Source organism: Aulonocara stuartgranti (genome assembly GCF_965226115.1).
Source record: "Aulonocara stuartgranti genome assembly, chromosome: 14".
NCBI classification, from domain to species: Eukaryota; Metazoa; Chordata; class Actinopteri; order Cichliformes; family Cichlidae; genus Aulonocara; species Aulonocara stuartgranti.
This window is the reverse complement of record NC_138950.1, coordinates 16123219-16150137: the sequence shown is the minus strand read 5'-3', so window position 1 is coordinate 16150137 and position 26919 is coordinate 16123219. Positions and strand designations below refer to the sequence as shown.

Below are 26919 nucleotides of genomic sequence, written 5' to 3'. Positions count from 1 at the left end.
TACAGCTGTAAAAGGTGGGCTGACATCATGTTAAACCCCATGAATTAAGAATGGGAAGGCAAAATAATGTATCTTCAATATAGTCATCTCAATTGCATAGCTCCGACTTCTTTTAAAACGTTCTGTTTGCAAGAGGGAGCCAATCGGAAGACTGTCCTACAGGGAGAGTTTAATCAGGTTGTGTCAGAGTATAAACTGAGGGACTGCCCAGTGTAAGATAAATAAGGATAATTCTGAACGCTAAATAATTCAAAGCCACTCTGGATGAGAGAATAAAAATATGGAGGTTAAGTGGACATAATAGGTCCTCTTTAACTCTCAAATATTAATCAGTATCATCAGCACATATCCAGTATCAGTCAGGCTGTAACACAAGCAGTTGAAATGCAAGCATACTTCAGCAGTTTTGTGAATCCTTTCTTGCAAGTACAGAGTTTTGAAAATGCGTGCAAGCCTTCTTTTATATAAACCAAACATGAGACCACTGTTGAGTCTGTATCAAGATCATAGACACTAACACGGTTGTCTTATTACCAGGTGAGGCTATATGAAGTGATGGATCAACTAGGCTGCTTGCTTCTAATAGACTCTTTAGGTTTTATATGTGTCTTCATCTCCTTTAATGGACTTGGCTGTCACAGGAAGGACACACGATGAGATCTTACTCTGAGATGTGTGTGTTGCGAGCAGAGACCGGAAAGGCAGACTGATGACTCCGAGTCTGTTTACTCGCTAAATGCGAATCACTTCCATGAGATTTCACTTTATGAGCAAGATCTCCCTCTGCAGTGTGATGGCTGGTTATAAGTGTGCAACTGTGTGCCTGTGTGTGTTTATGGTGGTAGATTTGGATTCGCAGGATGGTCACCTTTGCAGTAAAATCTTTATTGGAGACAGAACGGGCCAACAACCTGCTGTCTGTTGTCCACGGGCGCAGGTATTTGTGTGCTGCCAAACATTTGAGGGGACGTGCTGTCAGATGACTGGCGAGGTGGGATGTCCCGCCAATCCGAGACTTTGGCAGCTGTGACTGCGGTTACCAGATGTTCCTATCTTACTAATGTTGCCCCTCTTATTCAGTCACAGTCAGAAATAGAAAAGAGATGAGGCTAACTGTGTTTAGCCAAGAGGCAGTATTTCATGGCGATGTGTTTTTCTCTCTGTGAATGCTGAAGGCAGTGAAGCATTTCCTGCCACTTTTAATGGACTTCTATTCAACTTTCCAGTCCTCATCCATTTTTATAGCGCTGCCTTTTCCCTCTGAAATCCTCATTCACTGCAGATTTCTGTCCTCTTTACGCTGTCGGCTCTCTGTTGGCCCTTACGTATACCCTCTGCGACATGGCTGGTATTTGAATATGAAAGTTGCTCTGAGTGGTTTATTTTTAAATATTTCTTTAGCTCAAGTTGTCACAATGTGCAGAACTGTATGAGCTTTGTAGGTCCCTAAAGGGGATTTGTGGCTCACAGTGCCATCGCCCCACCCTCAGCCTCCCTGAGTCCATCTGTGCTCAGGATGTTTGTTGTGGTTTTGGGAGAGATTTAACGGCTGGAAGAGTGGAATGGTTTCAGATTTTTTGGTCTGGGCAAAAGTCTGTGTGTTGGGCACAAGGGTGTGTTTTCAAGGCCACACAAACACTTCCAGTCTGGCCCCAGGCTCACACCGCACAGGAAGCAAGTTATTGAGTTGTAATACTCAGGTTTACGATAGCTTTTCAATAGATTCCCTGCCCTTACTTACGACTCCTTTCTTTCTAGATTAATATCACAGCTGCGGTAGAAAAAGCTGTTACAGGATAATGATTATTTCAACAATCACATCTCATGGGATTCAGCAGATGGCTGTTATGGTAAAACAAGTCAAATGGATCCAGTGTAGATAAGTGAGGTGAATCAATAGATGTTCTGATAGAAGAAAAAATGTGATGTGATTAAAGTTAAAAAGCTACTGAGCAGTAGAAACATTGACTGTATATCACGGGTGTCAAACATAAAGCCCAGGGGCCAAAATCGGCCCAGCAAAGACTCCAATCTGGATCACAGGACAGCTATGGGAAATGTGAGGGAAGGCATAAATTTTGCACTTTTTTAAGTTTTACACCTTTTCCTGCTAATAAAGACGTCCCACATGGCCTTTCATATTATACCAAAGTAAAAGATAAACAATTAAATGACAGAAACAGAAACCTTCCTTTTCTCACTATCTACTATAGAAATTTATGGGGGGATTTTTGCGGGTTCACAGTTTAAAAAACAAACAAACAAACAAAGGGACATATTCATATTCTCTTTCTTTTTTTTAAATTAAAGGGCAGCCTAGGTATTGTTGTTGAAATATTACACATTTAAGTCTTACAATTTAAGCCCAACATTTCCACCAGTTTGGCGAAAAAACTGAGAGCTGTTGAAATTGCACTTCTTTTTCTAATACAAAGATGTCTCAGGGATTAAGTGTAGTTAAACTTCTTTACACTGATGGAGTGGAAAGAGGAGTTTCACTTGGCTGGCCCACTCAAGATCAAAGTGGGCTGCATGTGCCCCACAGTGTAAAATGATTTTGACATGCCTGCTGTATAGAGAAGATGAAGGTAGCTTCAGGGTCTAAAACTTGAAGTCAATGTGGAACCACAGGGTGACTCGTGTGGTTGCAAAAAGAAGTCTGATTGTATAGAAATCTTTGAAAAAGCAGCTCTTGACTCCCTTAACTCTTTCCTCGTAAGTTTATGATTTTATTCACTAGTGTCATGCTCACCTCCAGAAGAGCTAAAAATGAGGATAAACTGGGGTTTTCTTTTAGAATGAGCATACCATGACCTTCATAAGAGTCCTCTTTGGTTTCTCAGCCTGATCCACCTCTTTTTGATGACATCTGGCGTTGAAACACCAAGATGCCCACATGCCTAAAGGCTGAGCTCGAAGCTTCCAAACTAGACTTTATGAGCCAGTGGGTAATGTCACGATGGCTGTGTACATCTTTAATAAATAGCCTATGAGTAGATTCAAGTGTATGATTTAGTTTTATTTAATTTTAGTCTTGCCAAACACATCTAAGCTCACGTCTGAGCATAAAGCCTTAACGTTAGTGCATTAAAGTGCAGAAAAACAGGCTTATAAATAGCAAACCACAAAGTCCATTTAACAGCTTCTGCTTGTATCACACGGGAGTTTATCAGAGCACTTAGGAACTTTGTCTTGACTGAGCTCCAAAAAGCTCCTAAATGGATCTTGCAGTGAAATTGTTTTCCTGTTTCAACTTTTCAAATGATGACTCTGTGCAAGTACAAAAGAGCTTCTTTTTTTGTTACAGAGACAATGTCATACCAAACTAACACACACTCACATCCTACAGTATACTTGGCAAACCTTCAGCACATACAAAGCTCTGGTGTGCAGTCATGAAATTAGACCTTCATGCTCATGCTCTTCTAGACCCTGTGGACCGACTGAGCTCCGCAATGTCATTCTGAGGAGAAACATGCTACACCTCTGCAGTGGACACACACGGTCCCACTCAGCAACAAGCCCTCCTTTCTCCCTTTAATTAAATCCTTTGAATTATTCATTGATTTACGCTAAACATAAGTTATATCCTTTGCAGTGTCCATAGAACTAGATTGATGAACATTATATAGTCATTGCTTACTATAGTCAGATTGGACCTTTGATCACTGTCGTTATCTCCTCTATGACATGTTTTATGACTGTAATTTAAAAAGATTCAAATTGGAAATAAAAACAACAAAGGAAAATATTCTGGATCCCTTTTTCCAGACTTTTTTTAGTTCCCGCTGCTTTTGCTTTTATTATACCACTTTGATGGTTTTCTGTCACTTATCACAGGTTCCGTATTAAAGCTGGAGTCTCCCATGCTCCCCCTCTTCCTTGCTCTCTTTCTCTCCCCTCTCTTTAATGATGTGCTTGAGTGATGCTAATGAATGGTTCTCACACTGCTCCTCAGCCTCTCCCCCTTCATCCCCTTTCTTCTTCTTCTTCTCTCCATCTGCCTACTTGATCTGTCAGAAAAAGATTTCTCTTCTTGGGTTATGAGTCTCCCTCAGGGTGATTCTACAGGAAAACTCTGATGACTTCCCTCATTTTTGGGCAGCCTCGTGATATAATGGATGGAAGGTCTGACTATTTCTGGTGGACTGTGCATCGGAGAGGCTCACTGTTGCAGTCAGCAGGGAGTGTTTGGGTAACAGGGTGGATGATGCGCAGTGTGTAGGTGGCCCTGCTGACACATGAAGGTGTGTTTGTGTATAGACGTATAGCTTTGTGCTCTCTTGATGCACAAAGCAGAAGGAGAGCCGTGTGTGATGCTCTGCACCACCATGACTGATGTCGGGACTCACAGTTATAATGATCATTTTTAGCAGTGCAAAAATTCTATCTGGACCCATTTATTAACAAATCAATACTTTCATTCAGAGACTGTTTTATTTATCAAATACTGAAGTTCATTATCAGGCGAAAACATTTTTAGCAACTTTGACTGACGAGGACCCAACATTGGCTCCTCGTCATAGACCTCAGGCTCGACGTTGGCCAACGGCGACAGGTGAGAACCAACACCGATGAGAAGATCAAGTGGTGGCGTGCGCCCAAATGCAAGCGGAACCTCGCGGTGGCGCTGGGTGCAACCGCTCTTGACATTGACCCAAACCAGCCAGTGGAGGCCACCTGGAACAATATAGCCGACCAAATCCGAGAAGCAGCAACCAGCGTCCTGGGGAAGAGCAAGCCAGGAAAGCGCTTTATTGACAAGCAAATATGGTGGTGGAACCCAGAAGTCCAAATTTCCATGAAAGAGAAGAAGTCCGCGCTGAAAAAGTGGCACCAGTCCAGACACGACAAGGACTACAAACGGCACAAGATCCTGAAGGTGAAAGCGAAGAAAGCGGTGGCAAAGACGGCGCATTACGACCAGCTGTACCACGACCTTGCTACCCCTGGAGGAGCGAACAAAATTTATCGTCTGGTCAACAGCCGGCATCGCTCCACACAGGCCATCGTCAGGTGTAACACGTCAAAAAGACACTTTACCCTACTTGCCTACTGGTGTTGGCCAGAGGGGCCGATGGCGCAATATGGCAGCCTCGCTTCTGTCGGTCTGCCCCAGGGCAGCTGTGGCTACAACCGTAGCTTGCCTCCACCAGTGTGTGAATGAATAGTGGCATTGTAAAGCGCTTTGGGTGCCTTGAAAAGCGCTATATAAATCCAATCCATTATTAAAGATTCGAATCAGCAAGTCCTGCACGACCCGCCCGCCATCCTCAATCGCTGGAGCGAGCAACCAAGAATTTCCACACCCCCCAATCCTCAGCGCCGCACCCGTCCATGGCCCAGAACCACCGAATACACCAGCAGAGGTCAAAGATGCCATAAAGAAAATGAAGAATGGGAAAGCACCTGGCCCAGACAATATCCCTGCTGAAGCCTGGAAGCTCCTTGGTTTGCGGGGCGCGCTGCCCTCAACACACTATTCAATGCTATCACCCAGGAAGGCAAACCCCCAACGGCCTGGAGCACCAGAATCACAGTCCCAATCCGAAAAGCCAAAGGCAACGTGGCTGACTGCACCAACTACCACCCAATACGCCTCCTGTGCCATGCTATGAAGATCTTTGAGCGGATCCTGGATGCCCGCCTAAGGCAAATCTCCACCATTACGGCAAACCAGTGCGGTTTTGTCAAGGGGTCTGGCACTACTGACGCCATTCATGCTGCAAGGCTGCTTGTGGAGAAACATCGGGAGAAGAAATCGACAGTCCACATGGCCTTCCTTGACCTGGAGAAGGCGTTCGACAGAGTACCACACGATCTTATTTGGCATGCCCTACGTTCTCATGGAGCCCAGAAGCTTATGTCAACTGGATCAAACTATTATACACAAACATCACCAGCGTCGTCAGGTGCCCTGTGAGGGTGCTACCCTTCACTATCAATGTAGGTGTACACCAAGGCTCGGCACTTTTGCCTCTTCTGTTTATACTATGCATGGACACCGTGACCGCTGATCTCCAACAACCTCACCCATGGTCACTCTTATATGCTGACGACGTATTCCTAGTGGATCAATCTAGAAGTGAGCTGCAACAGCACACACAACAATGGAAGACGCGCCTGGCCGATCATGGTTTGAGACTCAACATCAAGAAGACAGAGTACATGGAAGCTGGCCCCCAAACTGATGGCACCATTAACACGACAACCTGAAGAAGCCCGACCAATTCAAGTACTTGGGATCGATGATCGGTGGCGATGGGGATATCCTTCCAGACGTGCGAGGAAGGGTCGAATGCCAGACCATCTCAAGGTGAAGATTTACAAGACTGTAATCCGCCCAGTTGCCCTGTATGGATCGGAGTGTTGGCCAGCCACCGCCGAGCACGAACAGGCCCTGCACACGATGGAAATGCGAATGCTCAGGTGGTATTTCTCAGAGGAAGCAATTCAGTTGAGATTTCTGGTCATCTCTCAACATGAGCATCATCATCTGATCGATCTTTAATGAATTCCTGCTTTAAGAAAGGTAAAAGGGGATTGCAACAAATATAATTTTAATCTCAAACTCCTTAAAGTGTGTTTAAATAGAACAAATAAAACAACATGAATATATACAAAGTACAATACTGTTCCCTTAAAAGTAAATGCTGCCCAAGGCAGCTCACTCTCCATTCAGAGCCATTTTCAGCAAAAATGCACATCAATCAGTTCATTTAGCTGTAGGATCAAGGAAAATACACAAGGAAACACATCTCAGTGCACACATGCCAAAAGATTTAGCAGTTCAGCGACATGAGTCACATAGCTTTAAATAATGCACAATTAAAAATTATAATTTTACTGATCATGAGTGTTTTCTATCTGAAACAGGCCTTTATACCACTTGTTCATTCACTTTTTCATAAACTCATCTTCATCACCTCCCACTTTTAGTTTCTAATTTTCTCATAATTTTAGTTCTTGCCCTCTCTCTCTCTCTCTCTCTCTCTCTCTCTCTCTCTCTCTCTCTCTCTCTCTCTCCCCCAGCTATGAAAACAACCTCAGATAGCCAGCTCGGTTTACTTCATTTATTCTGGCTCCACCCTCTTATTTTTTTTTAGCCCTCCCTGCATTCCTTCTGTGCTCTTATGCTGTTTGCTGTTCTCATTCTTAATTTTGTTCCCTTGTGTTTTGTTATTCTTGATTCTTGTCTTTTTTATTCTGTTCCAGTAGTCTCTATCCTCACCCTGCTCTACACCCATCCAACCTTTTCTCCCTTTATCCACTAAGCTGGCATCAGATGTGCCATTGTGGATCAGATAATCAAGTCTTGGCTTCCCTGCACGCACTGACTGGTGCATGTGCACATGCAGTTAAATAGTTAAAAGGAATGTAGCTGGAGAAACGGTTTGTGGCCCCAGTGCTTTGTTAAGGACTGGCAGACAAACAATTAAACTGCACACTAATTGACTTAGCGTAACCCAAGCTGACAAAAGACTTCCTGTTCTATGTTTGACCTTTGAACTCGGTTTGTGACTCCTACCCCCTTCATGCTAGCCACGGGATGAGAATATGTCATCAGGGATTGTTCTCAGAAAAGATTCATGGTGATTTTGGAATGAACCTCACTTTGGGAGTAGAGCAAAGTGACTGTGGGAAATGGAAAATGAAAGACAGATTCATGCACATCCACACATGAATAACAGTGTTTTGGTTTCATTGGAGAAGATAGGGGTGGATTGACAGAGCTTGCAGAGCAAAGCTTCAACTATGCTGACAAGATATAACAAGAGAGGAGTGGAAGAATTGTTTTCATGTGTGGAGAAAAAGCAGAGGAGGCAGTGTTATCTAAGTCCTTGAAAGCAATTTCCCAGAGCAGAATGAGATATAGATGGAGAGTGAAAGAGAGGGAGGTATGGATAGAAGAGAGAGCTAAATGGGGACAGTGTATGAGCACTCGAGACATCAGGTTCATCTGAGCTTCTCTGTCATACGACCTCTAATCATTATATCCAATGCCTGGAAATTGCAATCCTTTTCCCTCGTTCTGTTTTCTTAATTGACTGCTCTTCAATCACCGCAAGTGTTAGGAGGGGAAACCACATGAAATATGAGCTTTATGAATCTGGGATCATGCAGACCAGAAGCAAGTTAGCAGTATATTATCTGACATTTGTACCTCATGACCTTGGCTTGGCCTGCTTTCTCTGAAGCCCGGGCCTGAGGAGGCAGGCATTATTTGCTCTGGACCTGCGATGGGAATCTGTACAGAATCTGTTGATGTCCTTAGAGTAAAATAGATAGTGGTGAGGATAAAGTTTCTCTAGCTCAGCTCAATCCCACAGCATTAGCCTGTGTACACTTGATTGGCGGTGCACTTTTCTTTCTTTATCTCTGTTTATCTGTGATTTATCTGCTTCAGCAAAACCGAAAGAACAAGCGGGTTACTACTAGTCCAGCCTGCCAAAGTCACCGTGTACGTATCTGTACTTACTGCACTTGCAATTCTGTCTCCAAAATAGGAAAAGTTTTTGGAACATGTTGGGAAATCAGCTTATTTACTTTATTGCTGGTAAGGCAGCTTTAAATCTTAACATGATGACTAAACTCTGGGGAGCTGCTGGCAAAAAATAGTTCCACCATGTATCACTCCACATGGCCTCAACATCTTGTTTTTACATTCTGGGTTTTGTAAGGATTTAACAAATAAAAGATGCTAATCTGTGAGTGTTAGATGTGCCAGTTGGCAGTTTTGGGATATTTTCCACTGAGGTATGCTAGCGTTTCTCCACCTTGTCTGATCCCCCAACTGTGAATAACTCTGCTTCTTGTTCCTGGGTTCTGAGTTCATGCAAACAAATGCATATGTTAGATTTATTGGCCAACCTAAACTGAATACACAGAAGAAGTTATGGCACTCAGAAAAAAAAGGATTCTCTACCCTCAATAAACACGAAGCCATAATTTTGTGCAAAGTGCAACTAAAATATACAAAGTCAAAGATTTATTTATTCAAATAATTAATCAGTGAGGAAAATGTGCTTAAAATAAACTGAATGTATACCAGTCTAGTAAATTTGATTTGTTACAATGATTACATTGTAACGCATGTAACAAAATTACATGGAAAATGTATATGCAAATAAATTAAAGTCACCATTTTGGGCAGGATTTATTGTGTGGCTGGTTGCTTGTTTGATTTTCCTAAACCTTAAGTGTGTATATATATCCTCAGAACTGAGAAGCTGCCTTTAGTGCTGAAAAATGATAAATCACCTCTGCTCATTATAACCCTTAAGTATTCCATGCATTTGAAAATGGAGACCTACGCATCCTATGCTTCTGCTTAAACATAACCAATTAAAAGAAAAGCACCCTCATCAACATGTCAGAATTTATTCTCTTCTAGCACCAAATTTTTTTTTTTTTATCTGCAGTCATCTAATTCTACTTGTCTCCCTCTGCTCTCCATTATCAGGCTGCTGCTGAGTTTGCTAAGACCCACCTACCAGAGGCTCTGCGCCAGCAGCTACTGACCTATGAACGGGAGAAAGAGCGAGACAGGGAAAAAGACAAGGAGAAAGATGAAAAAAGGGAGAGGATAAGCCTCTCCTACCCCTCCATCCTGGAGCAGCAGATACTGACGCTGGACAGAGAAATACTGGAAAAGCTCTCTGCCGCTTACAACGAAGCAGGTGCGTATTTGCCCGTTCACGTAACTTCACACATGATACGTTCTGCAAATATGCCAACTTTCTGCCCTTTTTTGTTGTTGTTGTTTAGATGCTACATTTGTTCGGTAGTTAGCAACTATCAAAATACACGCATACAGTATTTCCGCCTACACGTGCAACCACAAAACTAAAGAGCATACAGATAGCGCAAGATGGAAGCAAAAGGTGTTTTGCTGCAGTGTCCCCTGTAATGCTGCACACAAATTATTTTCTTCTCCACTATTTCATTTGACGGTTGTTGAATAGTGACTGTCAGCACCCCAAGGCCTTGCTTATTCAGCTGTTTAAATACAAGTTGATCTTCACAAGGCTTGTAGTAATTATCTCGGGAGGCATGCAAGGAGAGAGTGGTAATGCAAGAGAGAGAGATGGATAGAAAGAGGTAGGAAAAGGCTCAGAGGAGTGGATTCATGTGTTGGAAGTGTGTTTTCTTTTGTTTTTTTTATTTATTGGTTAAAGCTATACAGTATAGGGAAATGGAAGCTCAGAACCACAGGCAGAATAAAACGAGAACAACAAATACAAAACAGAAAGACACACAAAGGGTCGATGGCAAAGTCCAATCTAAGTGCAGCTAAACAACCTCAGGAAAGAGGAGGAGAAGGAGGAGAACGATGTGGACATATTCATGAACATGAGTGATTTTGTTTGAGTTTCATAGCAAGTCTTCCTTCTGTGCTGCCTTTATTGGATTATTGAACACAAAGTCAAGAGAGTTTAAATATGGATCGTAAGATTATTTCCTGGTCTCACTGCAGTGACTTTCTGCAACCTCAACAATTCAGCATTTCTGTGGGAAGGTCAGTTTTCCTTCCAGTGCCCCGGTTAAAGTGAAGGTGAGAGAGTAAATGCAGGAGGAAGGAGTCTCGAGTAGGTCTTTATTTACAGAATCTGTCTTCAGAGTTGTAACTGCAAAGTTTTGTTTGTATGGACGATTTTCTTCAAGTGCAGTTAATTGCAAAGTTACTGAAAGCAGCTGTAAAGAACTCACATGGGGCAAGAAGAAAAAAAAAAAAGCACGTGGCCTTCATTAATAATTGTAAACATGCATCACAGTTCAAGGGCCGAGCCTGTCACTTGTAATAGACCTGTGAGGTCAGCTGTCACTTGAGACGTGCTCTTTTGAAGTGGGTTTTGGGGGGGTTTTGTTTTTCTGCACATTTTTGGGGGTGGTGATCATCATGTTGCCGTGTTCTCAGGTCTTCGGTTATTTTAGCGATGCGGTGACTACATACAGTTTCACCGCCGCCTGCTGCAATGCTGATTCAGACAGATCTGCCTTCCAGATGCAGCTGAATTACCTGCTTTTGTTTCCGCAATTAAAGCAAAATCCATTTAAACGGTAATCAAGGCCGAGCAGACAAAGCAATTAATGCGTGCGTAGCTAATACACACACTCCATACTCGCCAACCTTCTGTGATGTAAACAGGTGAATTTTTCATCATTTCAACACCTCCGGCACCCACACCTGTGTAACATGCATGTTAACTGTAAGCCCTAGACATTCTGTGGAATATGAAATATAATCCTTTATTTTATGGCGAGTTTACTCTTTCTGTAACGAGCAGGAATGAAGGTCAAATCTGTGAAAAATTAGTTATAGCACATGGGAATTCTCTCATTCAACCGATGACATGAGGGTAAAGAGAAAGCATAGAGGCTAAATGAAAACCTGCATCAACAGTGACATGTGAATCACATCTAAGGTGGCGAGGCGGTCACGGGTATGAAAGAGCCCCTGAGAAAGCCTCACATCCTTCTGTGAATGCTTGACATGTGACAAAGGATGTTAACGAGGTCAATTAAAAACAGAGTTGGAGCTTTCAGTCTTTCAGTCTTTCAGCTGATCCTTCCTTCTCGAAGGTTTGTTTTTGCAGCTGAAGTCACCTGCTCTTCGATGCTTTATCCTCCACCTCCTTTGCTGCCTCTCCATCTGGAGATAATCATCGGCTTTCTGATCTGTCACTCCCAAAAGGGGCCAAAAGTAAATCTCCTCTCCTGATCCCGCTGCCTTCTTCTGTTCTTAAGTGGACCTGTTGCATTGAGTTTTAAAGATACTTTCCACACATCCATCTGCTCGTATCTTTTTCTTATGCCCCATCCTTCTTTTTGGACAGCACAGCGAGACAGACTGACATGATGCTTCTAGATAAACTTGCAATCTCCATTACAATAAATGGGCTCCTGTGTTGTCTAGTTCAGGGATTGAATTTGCTGTGGCATTTGTTGTGGCTTTCTTGCAGGTGTCTCGGGGGAATCTGCTGATCAGGTAATTGTGCATTCTTGTCCTTGTATCTGATTCCACAATCGCATCGTTTAGGGCGCGCAACTCCCTGCTTTCTGTAGTAATCGGGGGGCCTAAATTGAGCTAGCAGGGGAGGGAGTGAGGCAGAATAGAGATACACACTCTCAATTCAGCTCCCCGTCCCCAGGACAACAGCGTATCAGATTTATCCCCCTGTTCATTCATCCCTGTGTTGTTTATCAGCGAACACAAGCGCCTCAAAGAAAGATAAGGAAGATGGGACTTTGATGCAGTGCCCAGGAGCTTAGAGTCTATTATGGAAACAGTCTCCTTAATGCTGTATGGTATTCTGCTTGTACCAATCTTTATGTGGCTGGGTGACATGTCTGCATGCAACAACAGAAAAATGGACTGTTTTGCTTTCGTCCAATAATCTGCAGTCAGCAGAGGCCACGCTGACCCGTTAGCCATGTCATCTTAAAAAAAAAAAAAAGGCGTCTGTCTATTCTATTAAACAACTATTTAGGTTGGGAATGTAAGATTTAAATTTGTGCAGAAATATTACGTGCACCATAGTCTGTCTCCAGGAAGATGAAAATATGTATAACAAAAACAAATTAACTTTTTTGCACAGCAGAAATTAAACATTCATGTACCAACCTCACCCTACACGGCATCATTTTGTTCACATCCTCTCCGGTTTCTGACCTCTAAGAGACACTGTAAGGGTTCCCGGAGGTCACCGGTCTTTATTCATTTTCATCTTCAAATCTCTCAAGAATGAAGCTCCACTTAGTGAGGCACTACTCGTTGTGTTTTTGCTCTCATGCGTATGTTTTTGTGTTTCTTTATTGCCATTAATCATTGAATTTTAGTATGTTCTGTGTGCCACATATTCCCCTTCAGGCAAATATTTGTTTATACCAAATGTGTTCGGTGCAGTTTTTTTAAACCTACAGTGCGTGTGGAACGAGGCTGTGTAAACTGTGGCAGATCCAGTCCTTTTTTTCTTTTCTTTTTCATAATAATGCCAGTTACATATATAAAGTGAGGTCAGTTGCTTTTTCATTAGATCATTCTGAAAGTTTTTTTAATTAAATGTATTTATTTGCAATAACAAAAAGTCAAATAAGCGTGTCATATTTAAGGTTGTCAAACCTAGGCCGTAACCTGACGTGCACCTCCCCAGAAATCTAACTACACATCACCATCGATAGAGACCACCCAGGCTTAAATGCAGTAATTTGCTCAAATTTACTCAGTTGATCAAAGTGGAATGGTTTGAAAAGATCATTTGAGCTACGGTGTCATGATCAAAATCTGACCATGAACTCGGTCTGCTACCACCTAATACTACAGCTAGAGTGGTTGTTGAAGTTGTTCGAAAATGTCGGCTCTTATAAATTATTTTTGATCATAATCGGACAAAACTCAGCCTCCTGACTGTGTCTGTGCTGCTACTTAAACAGAAACAGTTACAGCTGACTAAGTATGACTGATGGCTGTTGTTACTTTAAAACGCACTTTAACTAAATGTTTGTTCAAACAAAGTCAGCTTGCAGCAGTTTGTTTCAAACTCTGCAGCCACTTTGTTTATGGGGCAGAAGAAGAAACAGTTTGAATTTTGGTGCCAGTAACTATGAAGGCCAGCAGGGTGTTATGATCCCAACTAATCACTGTGAAGGTGCTTTCGAGCATGTCATCAATGTCATCAATGCCTACCCTGTGACCTGAAACTGATGGATATTTGGTGACTGCTCATCAGTCTGTAGTGTTTAAAGCATGGAGAACATTATTTCTGGGATTAGGTAAATAAAGTGAGAATAGGACACAGCAAAGATTAAAACCTTTTTCCAGTATAAGGTTTTATAAATGTTGAGGCTAGAGAAAAGTAGTTTACACTGGTTGCTGTGACATCAGCTTTTTTTGGCCAACAATATCTTTTATTGAATAATTGCCCAGTGTGAAGTAGTCAGACTCGAACGCCAAGGAAGGTGGTAGGGAAGTGAGCAATTTATTTACAGTGAATTTAATTTCATGAAGACTGAAAAGAAAAACAAAGTAAGTATGAACAAATGACTTAATCTGTAACATAATAAAATATAAAGAAACGTGACTGAGTATTTGCCTTAATTTGCAGAATGTTTGATTTGCCGGCAACAAAACGCTTACACAACAAACCCGGGAAAAAAATGGAGAGCATTGCAACTGCTACTCCACTTTGTCACAACCAGTCACAGCATTATATATCTGTATAAAGAGGAAAAACAAACAAAAATCCTTATGTGAATGGATTATTTATAGGGTATTAGATATTCAGATGTTACCAACATCGAAATCAGAACAATTCTCTCTAGATAACTTAAGAGAGGGCCCTAAGGGCTCTGAAAGGCCTGATAAAATTAGTGGCTTTTTTCAACTGGCAGTGTTGAAGCTGAGGTAGAATACCATCCCTTCATTTTAAAAAGTCAACTTTTTGCAAATGAGCCTCAGAGCATGCCATCATATAAGCCCTCTCTTCATGCTTCCAGTCTCTTTACAGCAGATTCAGAGGAATCCTCCAGTAATACGTGATGTAATTTAGGAGCAGACCTCAAGCATTCCTCTTTCTGTTGTGGTCAAAGGGAGGAATAGATTATGACTGATCAGTTTGTAAGTATTTAAAAACAGACTGAATGGTAGGAAAAGCTGTAACATCAGCTTAACACTGAAGAAAGCTAGTATCGAACACGTTTGATGGGCTCCAACGTCAGACATACGTCACAGTTGCACCTCCGTTGTCCTGAACTCACCATGGAGACTTTTTAAAGTAGCTGCTGCCCACTGCAGGACTGTATAACCTTTGGATAGATTGAAAAAAGATTGTAAGCTTGTTGTGCGTGCGTGCGTGCGTGCGTGCGTGTGTGTGTGTTTGTGTGTGTGAGGAATTCGCTCTCACCTTAGAATTCAGGTTTTAAGTCTTTGCAAGATTGATGTTATTTCTAAAAGACTTGTTAAGGTCTGTAAGGCCTCGGGGCGTTAAGCTTTTTATTTTTTCTGCACCCTCTTGTTTGTGGGAAGGGAAAAGAAACTGGAAGATTAATTATATTAAAGGTTAACTCTACCAACATTCAGGTCTCGAGGTCTACTACACAAGTTGTATAAAGATCAATTAATGAGTGCAGCATTAGAGAGAAGGCTTTGCTGGCTTCTACTCATTTCTGCTGGACGCGAAACTGAAGTTTGGGAAGATAAATTGCGTGGAGGGTAAGGTGGCCACTGGGTTTTGACCAAGAAAGGAGAGCATTTTCCTCCCCTTACCCTCAACTTCTTCCTGTTGAGAGGGTGTTTTTCCTTCCCACTGTCGCCAAAGTGCTTGCTCGATCATGGGGATTTTCACTGTGTTTTTGCAAGGTTTTTACCTTACAAAATAAAGCGGCTTGAGGCGAATGCTGTTTTGATTTGGAGCTATGTAAATAACATTGAAGTGAATTGAATACCTCTGTTTGTGCTGTTTATATTAAGCATGCATTCCAGCTTTAGGGGAGGAACGTTAAAGCAGATTAAGGTTTGACTTTGACAACCAAACTCCCTGAACTAGACTAACTAGAATAGATATGGTCATAGCCCAGTTAAATCAAATCTTCTGCTACTCTCCTATTTTGCCAAGAACGAGAGAGTGGAGAAATGATAGGTTGGTTCGGCTTTGCACACTAAAGCCAAAGCTAAATCTTACACAGGGCTCCAGAAAGGCTGGGACTGACCCCGAGGAAGCTGCTGTAGTTATTTAGGGGTGAAAAAAAATGAATGGAATGAAAATAAAAACCTGAGACGGTCTGAGAGGCGTGATATGCAAATCCAGAGTGTTGCTCTGACTTTATAAAGCAGGTCGAAATGATCCACATTCTAAAAATAATATACTGCTCTAAATGTTAACAGTTCAAGTCCAAGGAAGTAAGGCAGGATGGCAGCTCTTAAGGGATAAAATTACTGTGGATGTGCTAATGGGCAGGTAGTGTTTTTAGAAAGGCTTTGAAGAAGACCGCGAGGTAGGGCGAGCGCGATGGTGACAGTCCTGACCTCACATTTTTCACCTAAATGCCAAGCAGGTTGGCTAAGTGCATAAATCCATTCGGGTGCTGTGGATACACTTAGACTGAACTCTCCAGATGTATTTGAGAGCATAAATAGAGCCCGTCAGAGTTTGCTAACTGAAAGAGTGAATTAGTGCAGTGTTGCAAATTGAAGTGAGAGACTAACTGGGGTTAAGATGTTAATGGTATTGGAGTGTTGAAGGTGTGCCTGGCCAAGCTAAGCCCATAATTAGCATGAGCACAGGGTGCATATGGGCCATGGTGCCATTTTAATAGGGAATGCTGAATGTGTGCACTGAGAGGCTGGGCTAATTGGGGAAGGGTGTGCTAGGAAGGCACCTCAGTCCATTATCTCTATCACCATGGGAACTAGATAAGGATAATTAGCTGGACAGCATGGCACAGTGCAGTGACAGCTATAGGCACAAGGAGTAGGGATGCATAACGTGGTGAAACTAATAGAAATAGATTTTTCACAAGGTCTGTGAGATTTACAATTAAGCGGCATCAATTTTCACTTCACTTCACTTCAGACTAGTTACTTTCCGCCTCTAGTTTCACCCCAAATCTTTCCTCAAAGGGGAATAATAAAATCACTGTCCTGCTGAGGAATTGTCTCTGTCCTCCAGCTCTATGCCCATCTCACACTTGTTTTATTTCATCTGCATCATGCACTGCAGCCTTTTCTTTACCGTTTCACTGCTCACCAAGCGACTGCGTCAGGTCTGGGACAGAATAACTGCAAACTGATGGAAGAAGCCTTCATGGAGAAGAGATTTATTCCATTGGGTTCAATGAGAAACAGCTGAAACATACATTTTCAGTCAGCATCGGCACAAATATGTGAAACTTAAAAGAAAAGTTTGAAATGTTAGTAGGTCATCCACATACTTGTAGTGGCATTTAAACCTGCTTAGTTTTTAGCCCTTTTTTGTCTCCTTTGGCATTTTTCTACCCTAAAATCCTGACTGTGACTTGACTCTACCCCCTCTCTCGCTGTCTGGGTGGTCCAGAACTTTCTTTTCCCTCTTTCCTGTGTCCCTCTCTCTCTGTCCACTTTTGTCTTCGCTCGGTGTGAGCAGATGGCCAAACAGGCAGATCTGTTCTTTCTCTACAGGACTTTGGATCTCATACAATAGGCCTCAGATCCTGAGTACATACACTGTTCTGCCTGGCTGGGAAGCTAAACAAAGAGAGGAAGGAGAAAAAGAGTGGAAGAAAGAGAAGTTGCGTCAAAGAGCGTTTGAATTGTTTGCACGTGGCTTCAGGACGGACGTGCGTGTCTTGGAAGAGCGCTGTGTTTTTATACTGTACTGTAAAACATTGTGTGTCTGTCACTGGATCAAGTTTTCAATCACACATACTAAGGTTTAAGAATTGGGGATATAATGAGCTGACATAAATTTATCAGCTGTCACATTGTTTTTAATAAACACTGATTAATAACAGCATGGTATTTTTGAACCACATGAATGCTGTTTTTCCATCACTCTGGTAAAGACAGAAATATCTCAGCAGCTGTTTGATGGACTGCTATGAAATTCATGTCCAGCTACCGTGATTATCATCTCCTTGCTTCTCCTCTACCCTTCCCCTCCTCTGTTTCAGGAACTACATGTCTGGTGGCCCTGCTGTCTGATAAGGAGCTGACAGTGGCTAATGTTGGAGACTCACGCGGAGTTCTTTGCGATAAAGACGGCAATGCCATTCCTCTATCGCACGACCACAAACCTTACCAGCTCAAGGAGCGTAAGAGGATCAAGAAGGCCGGTGAGAAAATGGGCTGCGATCCAGACCCATACGCAGTTCTCATTATATTCAGAGCAACAGAAAAGACTTCAGTTAAAACTTGAGGGAGCATCCAAACTCACATTGTTGCTATGAAAGCATGAAATGAGTCTTCTTATGATCAAAGCTAAAAGCCATTGCACAGTCCTCCCCCCTCATACATCTCAGTCTCAGGCTGACATCGAAACCTACTGACTGATAACACTATCTGCTTCTAAAGCAGCATGTTATCAAAACCAGCCAGACGGTGTTCAGTGTTTAAGGTGTAATCGTAGGCGCAATTCTCCCTCCAACCCAATCTGCATACTCTCTGCGTGAGGAGAGTTTGATGGCAAATTTCCAGATTAGTCAGTGTGATCGGCAGAAGGATAGCCCACTATCGCCATCTAGTGGTCCAATTTGGTACTGAAGATGAAAGATTTTGTTGACTGATAAGAGAAGCATGTTTTCAGTGGAGAAATTTCATACAGTTTTTTAGCAGCCTTTAGTGAGAAGTGCACCCAAAGCTTCAATCATAAACTGTGATGTGCAGAATGACTGTTGTACTGATCTCTTCTGAAGAGCCTTTACTCCAACACCAGCCTTAAAACGCCAGCACTCTCCTGAGGAGAGCTGATGATCTCTTTGCATTATGGAGCATCTGGCTGAGTAAATTTATGGTCTGATAATAGAAAAGTAAATTTATGTGAATGCTGTAAACCTTGCCTGTGCATTGTCGATGTAAAAGCCCAACAAGGGACAAGGGCAGGAAATTAGCAACAATTATAAACTGTAAACTGTTTAATGCTCTGCACTGGAACTACGTCAAACTGCACTGTCACTTTTAAATAAAAACATAGAAATAAAAATATTTTTAACTCCTCAATAATAAATCAAGTACCGAACAGCAAATTCACATTTAAGATTTAAGACTAATTTATTTAAAAAAATACAAAACACAGTAAATCAGAGGCCTTTTCCCCTAAAATTTGCACACTAATAATAAAATATGTTTACATTTATATTAAAGCTTTATAATAATATTAATTAGGTATATTCTTAACAGTCTGTGCTGTTCTGTGGAAAAGTCTTGAACTTGTCCTCATTCCTTTATATTGTGCTGGGAAATGATAACCAATTTGTATTTAATCATAAACTTAAACCTTGCTGGGATTTTTACATTTTTATTAACAAAAAAAGGACGGAGACTGCACCAAGAGACAAAAAAGATAAAAGACTGAGACTAGAGAAGAAAAAAAAACGGGCGAATTTTTTCTATTATAACATCAACAACAAAAAGAAAAGATGTAATAAAGCTTCATGAGCCAAACAAGCTCATTTAGCGGCTGAATTATCCATAAATGGTCCACAGTGAGTTTGGTGCCTCCTGAGGGTTAGTGTAACATGCTGTCAGCAGCAATGATGCTAAAATACTGAAATTAATGGGGAAAAAACACAATTCATGGGCTATTTGAATACAAATATAACGATAAATGCCTGAAGATGCATTTACAAGCTTAACTTTTAATACCTCACAGAAGCTGAAGAATCAGTGGCTGCTAAAGCGAGGACAGAGAGACCAAGTCCTCTGCTTTTTCTGGGAATTTTTGCAGGAATTTTGGACCTTTTTTATTAGTCAGAGTTACACATAATTAGATTTTTTTTATAGCCATGGCCTGAACTTTTAACCTCAGTACTTTTTAACATCCTGCATATGGCCTTGCTCACTGCAAATTCGGAAGTCTTCATGGCCTAGTATCCAGTAATTTCCAGTATAATTCCCTGTCTGCATATCTGTGGAAGCCATAGTGGACTCACAGCTGTACATGCAGGATGTGAAATGAATTTAAATGTTTCTAACAAAAACAGTGCTGCACTGGGTCAGTGGCAAAGAGCCATGTTTGCGTTTTGATGTCATTTCTTAGTTGATGAAACATCCTGTCATTTAATCTGTCAGAATATTTTACATTTTAATGGTTAAGCAGCTATACAGCTATACACGTGTGTCTCCTCCCACCTTTGTTTTTGTAATTTCTGTCTTATTATCCTGGTTTCTTACATTTTTTTCTAATATCCTACCCACGCATCCTCAGGCGGTTTCATCAGTTTCAATGGCTCGTGGCGCGTCCAGGGCATCCTGGCCATGTCCCGCTCTCTGGGCGATTACCCTCTGAAAAACCTCAACGTGGTCATTCCCGATCCCGACGTCATGTCCTTTGACCTGAACAAGCTGCAGCCCGAGTTCATGATCCTGGCGTCGGACGGCCTGTGGGACACCTTCAGCAACGAGGAGGCGGTTCGCTTCATCAGGGAACGACTGGACGAGCCGCACTTTGGCGCCAAGAGCATCGTCCTTCAGTCCTTCTACCGCGGTTGCCCTGACAACATCACCGTCATGGTGGTCAAGTTCAAAGGCAAGGCCAGCGAAAAGTAGACCGCACGTCTTCTGCGCACAGTATCTATTTTGTGTCTGAATATAAATAAGAATATACTTAAGATGAAATAAGCGCTTTTTGAGCGAGAACTATTTCTATCACACATATTTACAGCAGTTTGTCCCTCAGTGCATCCGACCCCCACCCCGTCATGCCCCCCTCGCCTGCTTTACTTTGCGATAAAAGTGACCCAATAAAAATGTCCTTCATTTAGTCTTAGCCATATCTCTGAGGCACCGTAAAGCGAGCTGGATCACTGTTATGCAAATAATCTGATTAAGCTTTGTGCAGCTGTGTGTGTGTGTGTGTGTGTGTGTGTGTGTGTGTGTGTGTGTGTGTGTGTGTGCGCGTGTGTGTGCGTGTGTGTGTGTGTGTGTGTGTGAGAGAGGTGACAGTCATTGATGTCTCTTTGTGATGAACTTGCACACATGTCTGACACTAACATCTGATTCGTTGCCCCATTGTAATGTCCCTTTTAAATGACAGCATGATGTTTCCAGTAATTTCCAAACTATGTCTTTCCCTCACTGTCTGTGACCTCCAAATTCTTTCTTCCACCTTGTCTGTGTTTATCGATTAAGAAATCTGTTGTTCAGCACGGTGGCGGGTTTTCTACACGACCAACACAAATGAAAACACGTTACTGCTCATACTGTACAGCAATAGCACTTACCACTTTGTTACATCACACTTGCTGGATGTGGGGAAACCTTCATGTTTTGGCTTGAGTTGCCCCGTTTTCTAATGTGTCTTTAATTAAAACGATCGCTAAGAGTTTCTGTTCCACCGAAGCGTTTCACCCTCACGTTTGACCTCTCCTGCTTTTTTCTGGCCCAACTCATCAGGATGTGTAACTACTAATAATGTAATAACTGTTGGATAATATTGTAGCTTGTAAAAGTGTAATTAAATGTTTGGAGTAACAACAAAGTAACATCTCATTATGACTAACTGCTAAGTTTTAATTCAAAAAGGTTAATGTGTTATCTCATATAATAGCTGACCGCTAACCTGGAGAGGTATGAAGAAGGTAAACGGTTCTATCATAATAATAAATGGCAGTTTTAAGCATTATGTTATGTAGGATTTTATATTACACCCTTTAAAAGACTTATTTCACAGATATTGACATCCCCTTCCTTTATGTGACTTTTGTTACATCATCATTTATTACAATCTACCTGATGAACTTAAACCGACAGCATACAGTTATGTTTTCATCTTTTCACAGCGTCTCATCTCACTAAGGCAAAAGTCGTGGATCTGAATCGCATCGCTTTTGATTTACTCTGAACTTAATCTTAACGAGCCTTTGAATGAGATCAGTTATTGTTGCCTTATTTTCTAGCTGTTCATATCCTGTTATCGAGTCCGCTGCCAACACGACTTCTCGGTTTTTTGATGTAACGCAGTCGACCACACGGCGCACAGTGCACGACCTCAGCGTCATCCCTCCTTAAATCAAATGTGGAAAAGCAATGATGAAAACATGTCTCCGAGAGACAAATTGTAAGATGAATGTACATACTGTCCTCGTGTATCACTCCTCCAATGTTTAACGCAGCGGGGCGCCTGTTACCTGAGCTGTTTCACTTCAGAGATATATACCCAATGAAACTGTCTGTGCTTTTTTCAGTTCACATTTTTCCTCTAACGTATGTTACGGGATGTTTGTGTGGCATTTGTACTTGTTTTTGTTGGATTTCATAAACTGTAAAAAAGAGAAAATTCAGAAATTTTAAGGTGTAAATCACAAAGGTAAGATTAAAACGATAAAAGATCGCATCATTATTGTGTGTGGAGTTTTTTATTTTAATGTATTCTGTACAGATGTAGGTTACAGTACTGTGCAAAAGTCTTGAACCACCTCTTATTTCTTTGTAAAAATAAATGAGAAACAGCAGCACCGGGTTAAATGCAGACCATATCTGGTGAGGCTTCAGTGAAGCGTAGCTGGATCGACTTACAGATCAGATGATTCTCTCAGTTCCTGTTTCAGGTCTTTGCTTATTTTTTTTCTGTTTCTTAAGGACAGATACTGTTCATCTGCTACAGTTTTTATTAGACCTGCCACTTCTTTTGCCCTCCGCTTGTCCTGTTTCCTCAGATTTTTTTTTTTTTTTTTTAAGATCTCTTTGGAAGATCTTCAGAAAACCTGGAGAACTGTTGCTGAAGGCCACTTTAAAAAATGACAAGAAAGTCTGGGTCCCTGGATGAATTTCAAATAAATGAGGTGTACTATCAACACTCATCATACTAAAATGTGATCAAATTCTATTTTGTGCCTTATTTTCATTATTTAAAAAGAAGCTGTGGCAAAATCAACTGATGATCTCTGACTTTTCAAAGTTTTAGATTTGAGTCTGTTTATTCCACCTGCTGGAGGATATCTGAAGATGTTAATTAACATAAGTTGCCATTTGTGGTTTTGTTAGCGCGGGTCAGTTCATTCTGCTGCTGACATTATAAACAAGTCCACAGTTGATTACACCAATTAAACCTGACAGCCAGATAAAAGGTCTGTAAAGAGCTGCAACAAACAGTGACATGAAACCTAAAATGCAGTCAGGAGATCCAATAATAAGTATCCAGAATCACTGGTAATTAAATATGACAAGTAAATTGTGTAGTTAATCCTTTTTGTATTCACTAATAAAAACAGGACTCTGTTTAATTAGATGCAAATGTATTTGAGATTAATGTTACATTTTGAGATTGGCTCAGAGGCTTCTGGAAGCTGCACTTTGACCAAACACGTTAGACAGAATTTGCCCATCTGCTACGGCTATCAAACTTTAGCTGTGATGTCACTGGTATGAGGCCAGCAGTGACCAGCCAGCCAGGAGGTAACACAATCTTCCCCGTTGTGCCAAACATGGACTTCCTTGCTGCTGGTGTGTATGATGATCCGGGGCAGGTGTGATGTGACTCCACTGACTGTGCTTTGGTAACCAGAGAACTGCATGCTGCCCCACTCAGCTGCACCGTCAGTTCACATATAAATAGCTTTACTGAAAGCTACGCAAGGCCAGAAGGAATCTGGACACAACAGAGGGGAGGGATTACTCGTTCTTCATAAGACAGCAGACACACTGAGTGCACTCAGCGTAGTTTACACAGTTGCACAAAGAGAGAAAGCTCCACAGACACGGACTGCATTCTTAGGACATGGGTATTCACGGATCCAAGTATCAGAAACAAGCACAAGTCCTGATGCTGGGCCTGGATGGATCAGGAAAGACCACGCTGCTTTACAAGCTGAAGTACAACGAGAGTGTGGTGACAGTGCCCACTGTGGGTTTCAATGTGGAGACACTGGAGACGGACAGGAGCAGCCCGGCACTGATTGTGTGGGACGTCGGGGGCCAGAAAAAGATGAGGCCCCACTGGAGGCATCACTATACCGACACAGCTGGAGTGGTGTTTGTGGTGGATAGCAGGGACCTGAAACGGTTGGACGAGGCCCGCAAGGAACTCCATCGGGTAAATAAACCAACGAATATTTTATTGTTGAGCATGCACCTTCACTGTGCAGGCTTTGATGCTACAAATCTGTTTCCAAAACTGCCTTCGAAAGGGGAAATGTTGAAAGCATGTAGGGTATTTATGAGCAGGGATTTGTGGCACTGCAACTAGTTTCGAATCTAGCAACTCAAGAAACTTCAAGGCACTGTATTTAAACTTCTGATGAGGTCATTTGAAGGCATTGTTTTTGTGGACAAAACAATAAAACATGCAAATTAATCTTACAGGTGCTTTATTTTGTGTTCCTGTTTATATCTTTAATAAATTATCTATCACGCATTATAATGTAGTTGTAGGAGGGTGGTTTTTAATGTGTTCATATGTTAAAGGTATTAAGAGGTCATTAGGATTATCAGTTTAAAGTCTTCACAAAAAACCTTCTAATTGTTGATAAATGCATAATAAATGCCAAGATATTCTTCTATTTTTAATTTTAATGTGTTGTAAACCATATAGTTATAGTAAACCTGGAAGCAAGCACAAAACTCAGGCTTTTCTAAAAAGTTTGTAGTGCCGGCCCTCACTGTGTTCTCTGCTTACCAGATTCTGAGGTACGAGAGTCTCAGGGAGGTTCCTCTCTTGGTCCTCGCCAACAAACAGGACCTACCCGGAGCTCTGAGCCCAGAGGAGCTTTGCCTGAAACTTCATTTGAGAAAAGTGTGCGAAGGCAGGGCCTGGTACATCCAGCCGTGCTCGGCCACAACTGGGATGGGACTCGAGGAAGGTTTCAGGAGGATAGTGTATCTCATGAAGACCCCATTGAAACGGACTCAAGAGGACATTAAGGTGAAGATGAGGTCTAAAGGCTTCAGTGTCACGGCTATGAAACAATCCTTGCTCTGCGGCAGCTGATGGATGAAGACTTTCTTTAGTTTTATTCATGCGCCGTGCAGGATTTCCCCCTGCCTGCCTCTGCAACACATCACTGAACGGCCTGAGTCACAGACAGAGTGCAATAGTCAGAGATAAGAATGTGTATCACACTGAGGGCAGAGTGTCCTCAGACTGTGACTGCAGACCACTAGTATTCTGTGAAAAATCTTAGATTAGCAGATTATGGGAAAACAGTCTCAAGCTGTCATAGGCAAATATTTAGCCTGATAATACGTAAAAAAGCTGATAGCGGTTGGTGGTTGTGCAAGTTTTCTCGCCTCAGCTGTGCACTTAACTTGTTTATCTTTTAATCTGTTATTTGTGTTATTGTTATTGTCACAATATTACAATATTCAGAGTTAGTGGTAGATTATCTTCAGGGACACAAATGTGAATACAAATCATATCTACTGTATATCTAAGGTTTGAATTGTGTATTTTCATTTGTCCTGTATTTTTTTCTAATTAAATAAAAGTATTTGAATCAGGCAGGTTTGTGGAAAAGTGGTACTGCAGTACTGCAAAATGAGCATGTTAGGGTAGCCAATGACAGCAGGAATAGCCTCCTTGGTTTTGCCTTTCAGGATGTGTTCACAACAAGTTTTTTTGTTAATTGTAATTTGTTCAAACTTGTTGCATTCAGGGAATGTAAAAATAATTGAAATGATTGAAATGAAATCCTCCAAAGCTTCCTCCTCCTAGTTTACACGTCAAAGGCAAACAGATGCTCCGTGTTACCTCATGGACTAATCCTCGCCCTCCCTCTCTCGGTTGCTCATAGAGCCTCAGGGTGCTGGACTTTGGGTGGAGATCTCTGTGAGTTTTTATGTCTTGACATCAGTGACATCTCTGTCCTGGGTCAGAGCTGGGTGTTGAAGGACTGATAGCTTGGATCTTATTCCTACCGTTGAGCTGGCTTTTCAGTGCTTGTCTTAACTTCTGGAGTTATTCCTGATCTTTATCATGGCTCCAGTCGGCCTGTGGGCCTGATTTGACCACACTTATCCAGACCAAGTGACAGTATTTAACCCTCTAAAGCCTCTTCTATAATATTTGATTCATGTTTTTTGGGAGTTTTTGAGGATTCTTCAACATCAGTATGGCATTTCCCCCCTGAAAAGGTCAAATAAATTGCACAACACATTTTTAAGCAAGAAAACAAACAAACAAACAAACAAAATAAACAAAAAACAACATTTAAAAAATTACAAATTAAAAGACATTTATACAAATTAATATTAAAATTTAGACTTTTTTTAGTTGTCAGAAGTTTCAATAAACGTTTCATTTTCAAAAACAATCTCAATTTTCTGGCAATTATTTTGTGGTTTGGGCTTTGAATGATAAAGTCCAGACTTTATTCAGTTTGAGGTGCTTGTGCGTGACCCTAAACACGCCATTTATAGTCAAAGTGGTCAAATGTGGTTGAATTAAAACAATTCTGCAAAGAAGTGGGGGCCAAAATTCCTCCACACTCACTGCCAGTTATCACAAACACTTGAGTGCAGTTCTTGGTGCCAAAGGTGGCATTCCTCAATAAAAGAAATCATCATTTTAAAACTGCATTTTGTATTTACTCAGGTTATGTTTAACTAATATTAAAATTGTTTGATGATCTGAAACATGGGTATTACTTTACAGCAAGAAGGTCGTGGGTTTGAATCCTGCCTGTGGCTTCCACCCACAGTCCAAAGCCATGCATGTAGGGTTGGTGATTTTAAACTGACTGTAGGTGTTAATGTGAGTGTTTCTCTGTCCAGTGTGTACCCTGCCTCTCATAACCCTGAATTCATGACCCTATACCAGTTAAGCAGAAGAAAATGGACGATCTGAAACATGTAAGTGTGCCAAATACTTTTTCACAGTACAGACAGGAGAAACTCCCCTTTAACTTTAAGTTTAATGTAAGATTAACTACATATTTAATCCCCTGAGACCTTAATTATAAGAAAAGCAACTACAATTTCAGTAACACGTCTCAGGTTTTCTACATAACAAAGAAGTGCTGCTGTAGTAACAGAAAAATCTGTCAGCACGACACTTTGGGCTTAAATTGTAACAAATTAATGTGTAAAATTATGAGAAAAGTTCTGATATCTCGTTTCCAGAGTATTTTGTAATTTAAAAATTACGTCTTTGTAAATGTGTATCCATCCATTCATTCATCAACATTTCTTTAATACATATAGTAAAAAAAGCTGATCTATTACTCGGTTACTTTGGCATAGTATAATTGGCCTCGAGGAGGTCTTCAATAGTAGAAAAAGCTGTAAAAGTTATG

General features: G+C 41.5%; 2 protein-coding genes across 4 annotated transcripts in view; both read left to right on the top strand.

Annotated features, from left to right (window-relative positions):
* Positions 1 to 26919, top strand: part of ppm1lb (protein phosphatase, Mg2+/Mn2+ dependent, 1Lb) — a 73739-nt gene that overhangs the window by 32802 nt on the left and 14018 nt on the right. For 2 of the 3 annotated variants that reach the window (XM_082503440.1, XM_082503441.1), the window contains exons 2-4: positions 9464 to 9680; positions 17647 to 17808; positions 19899 to 22025. In XM_082503440.1, the coding sequence (XP_082359566.1) occupies positions 9464 to 9680; positions 17647 to 17808; positions 19899 to 20239 (720 nt within the window). In that variant the 3' untranslated portion in view covers positions 20240 to 22025. Of the gene's footprint in view, positions 1 to 9463; positions 9681 to 17646; positions 17809 to 19898; positions 22026 to 26919 lie in introns of those variants that run through there. The other variant, XR_014270935.1, reaches the window with a different exon arrangement.
* Positions 23013 to 25799, top strand: LOC309687103 (ADP-ribosylation factor 6-like). Its single transcript, XM_082501823.1, has 2 exons — positions 23013 to 23723; positions 24309 to 25799. Exons 1-2 carry the CDS (start codon positions 23409 to 23411, stop codon positions 24615 to 24617), a joined length of 624 nt encoding a protein of 207 aa, XP_082357949.1. The 5' UTR covers positions 23013 to 23408; the 3' UTR covers positions 24618 to 25799.

Coding starts and splice junctions, on each gene's coding strand:
- LOC309687103 (XM_082501823.1), top strand. CDS start 23,409: ATGGGTATTCACGGATCCAAGTATCAGAAACAAGCACAAGTCCTGATG. Junction 23,724..24,308: donor CCCGCAAGGAACTCCATCGG/GTAAATAAACCA, acceptor TCTGCTTACCAG/ATTCTGAGGTACGAGAGTCT.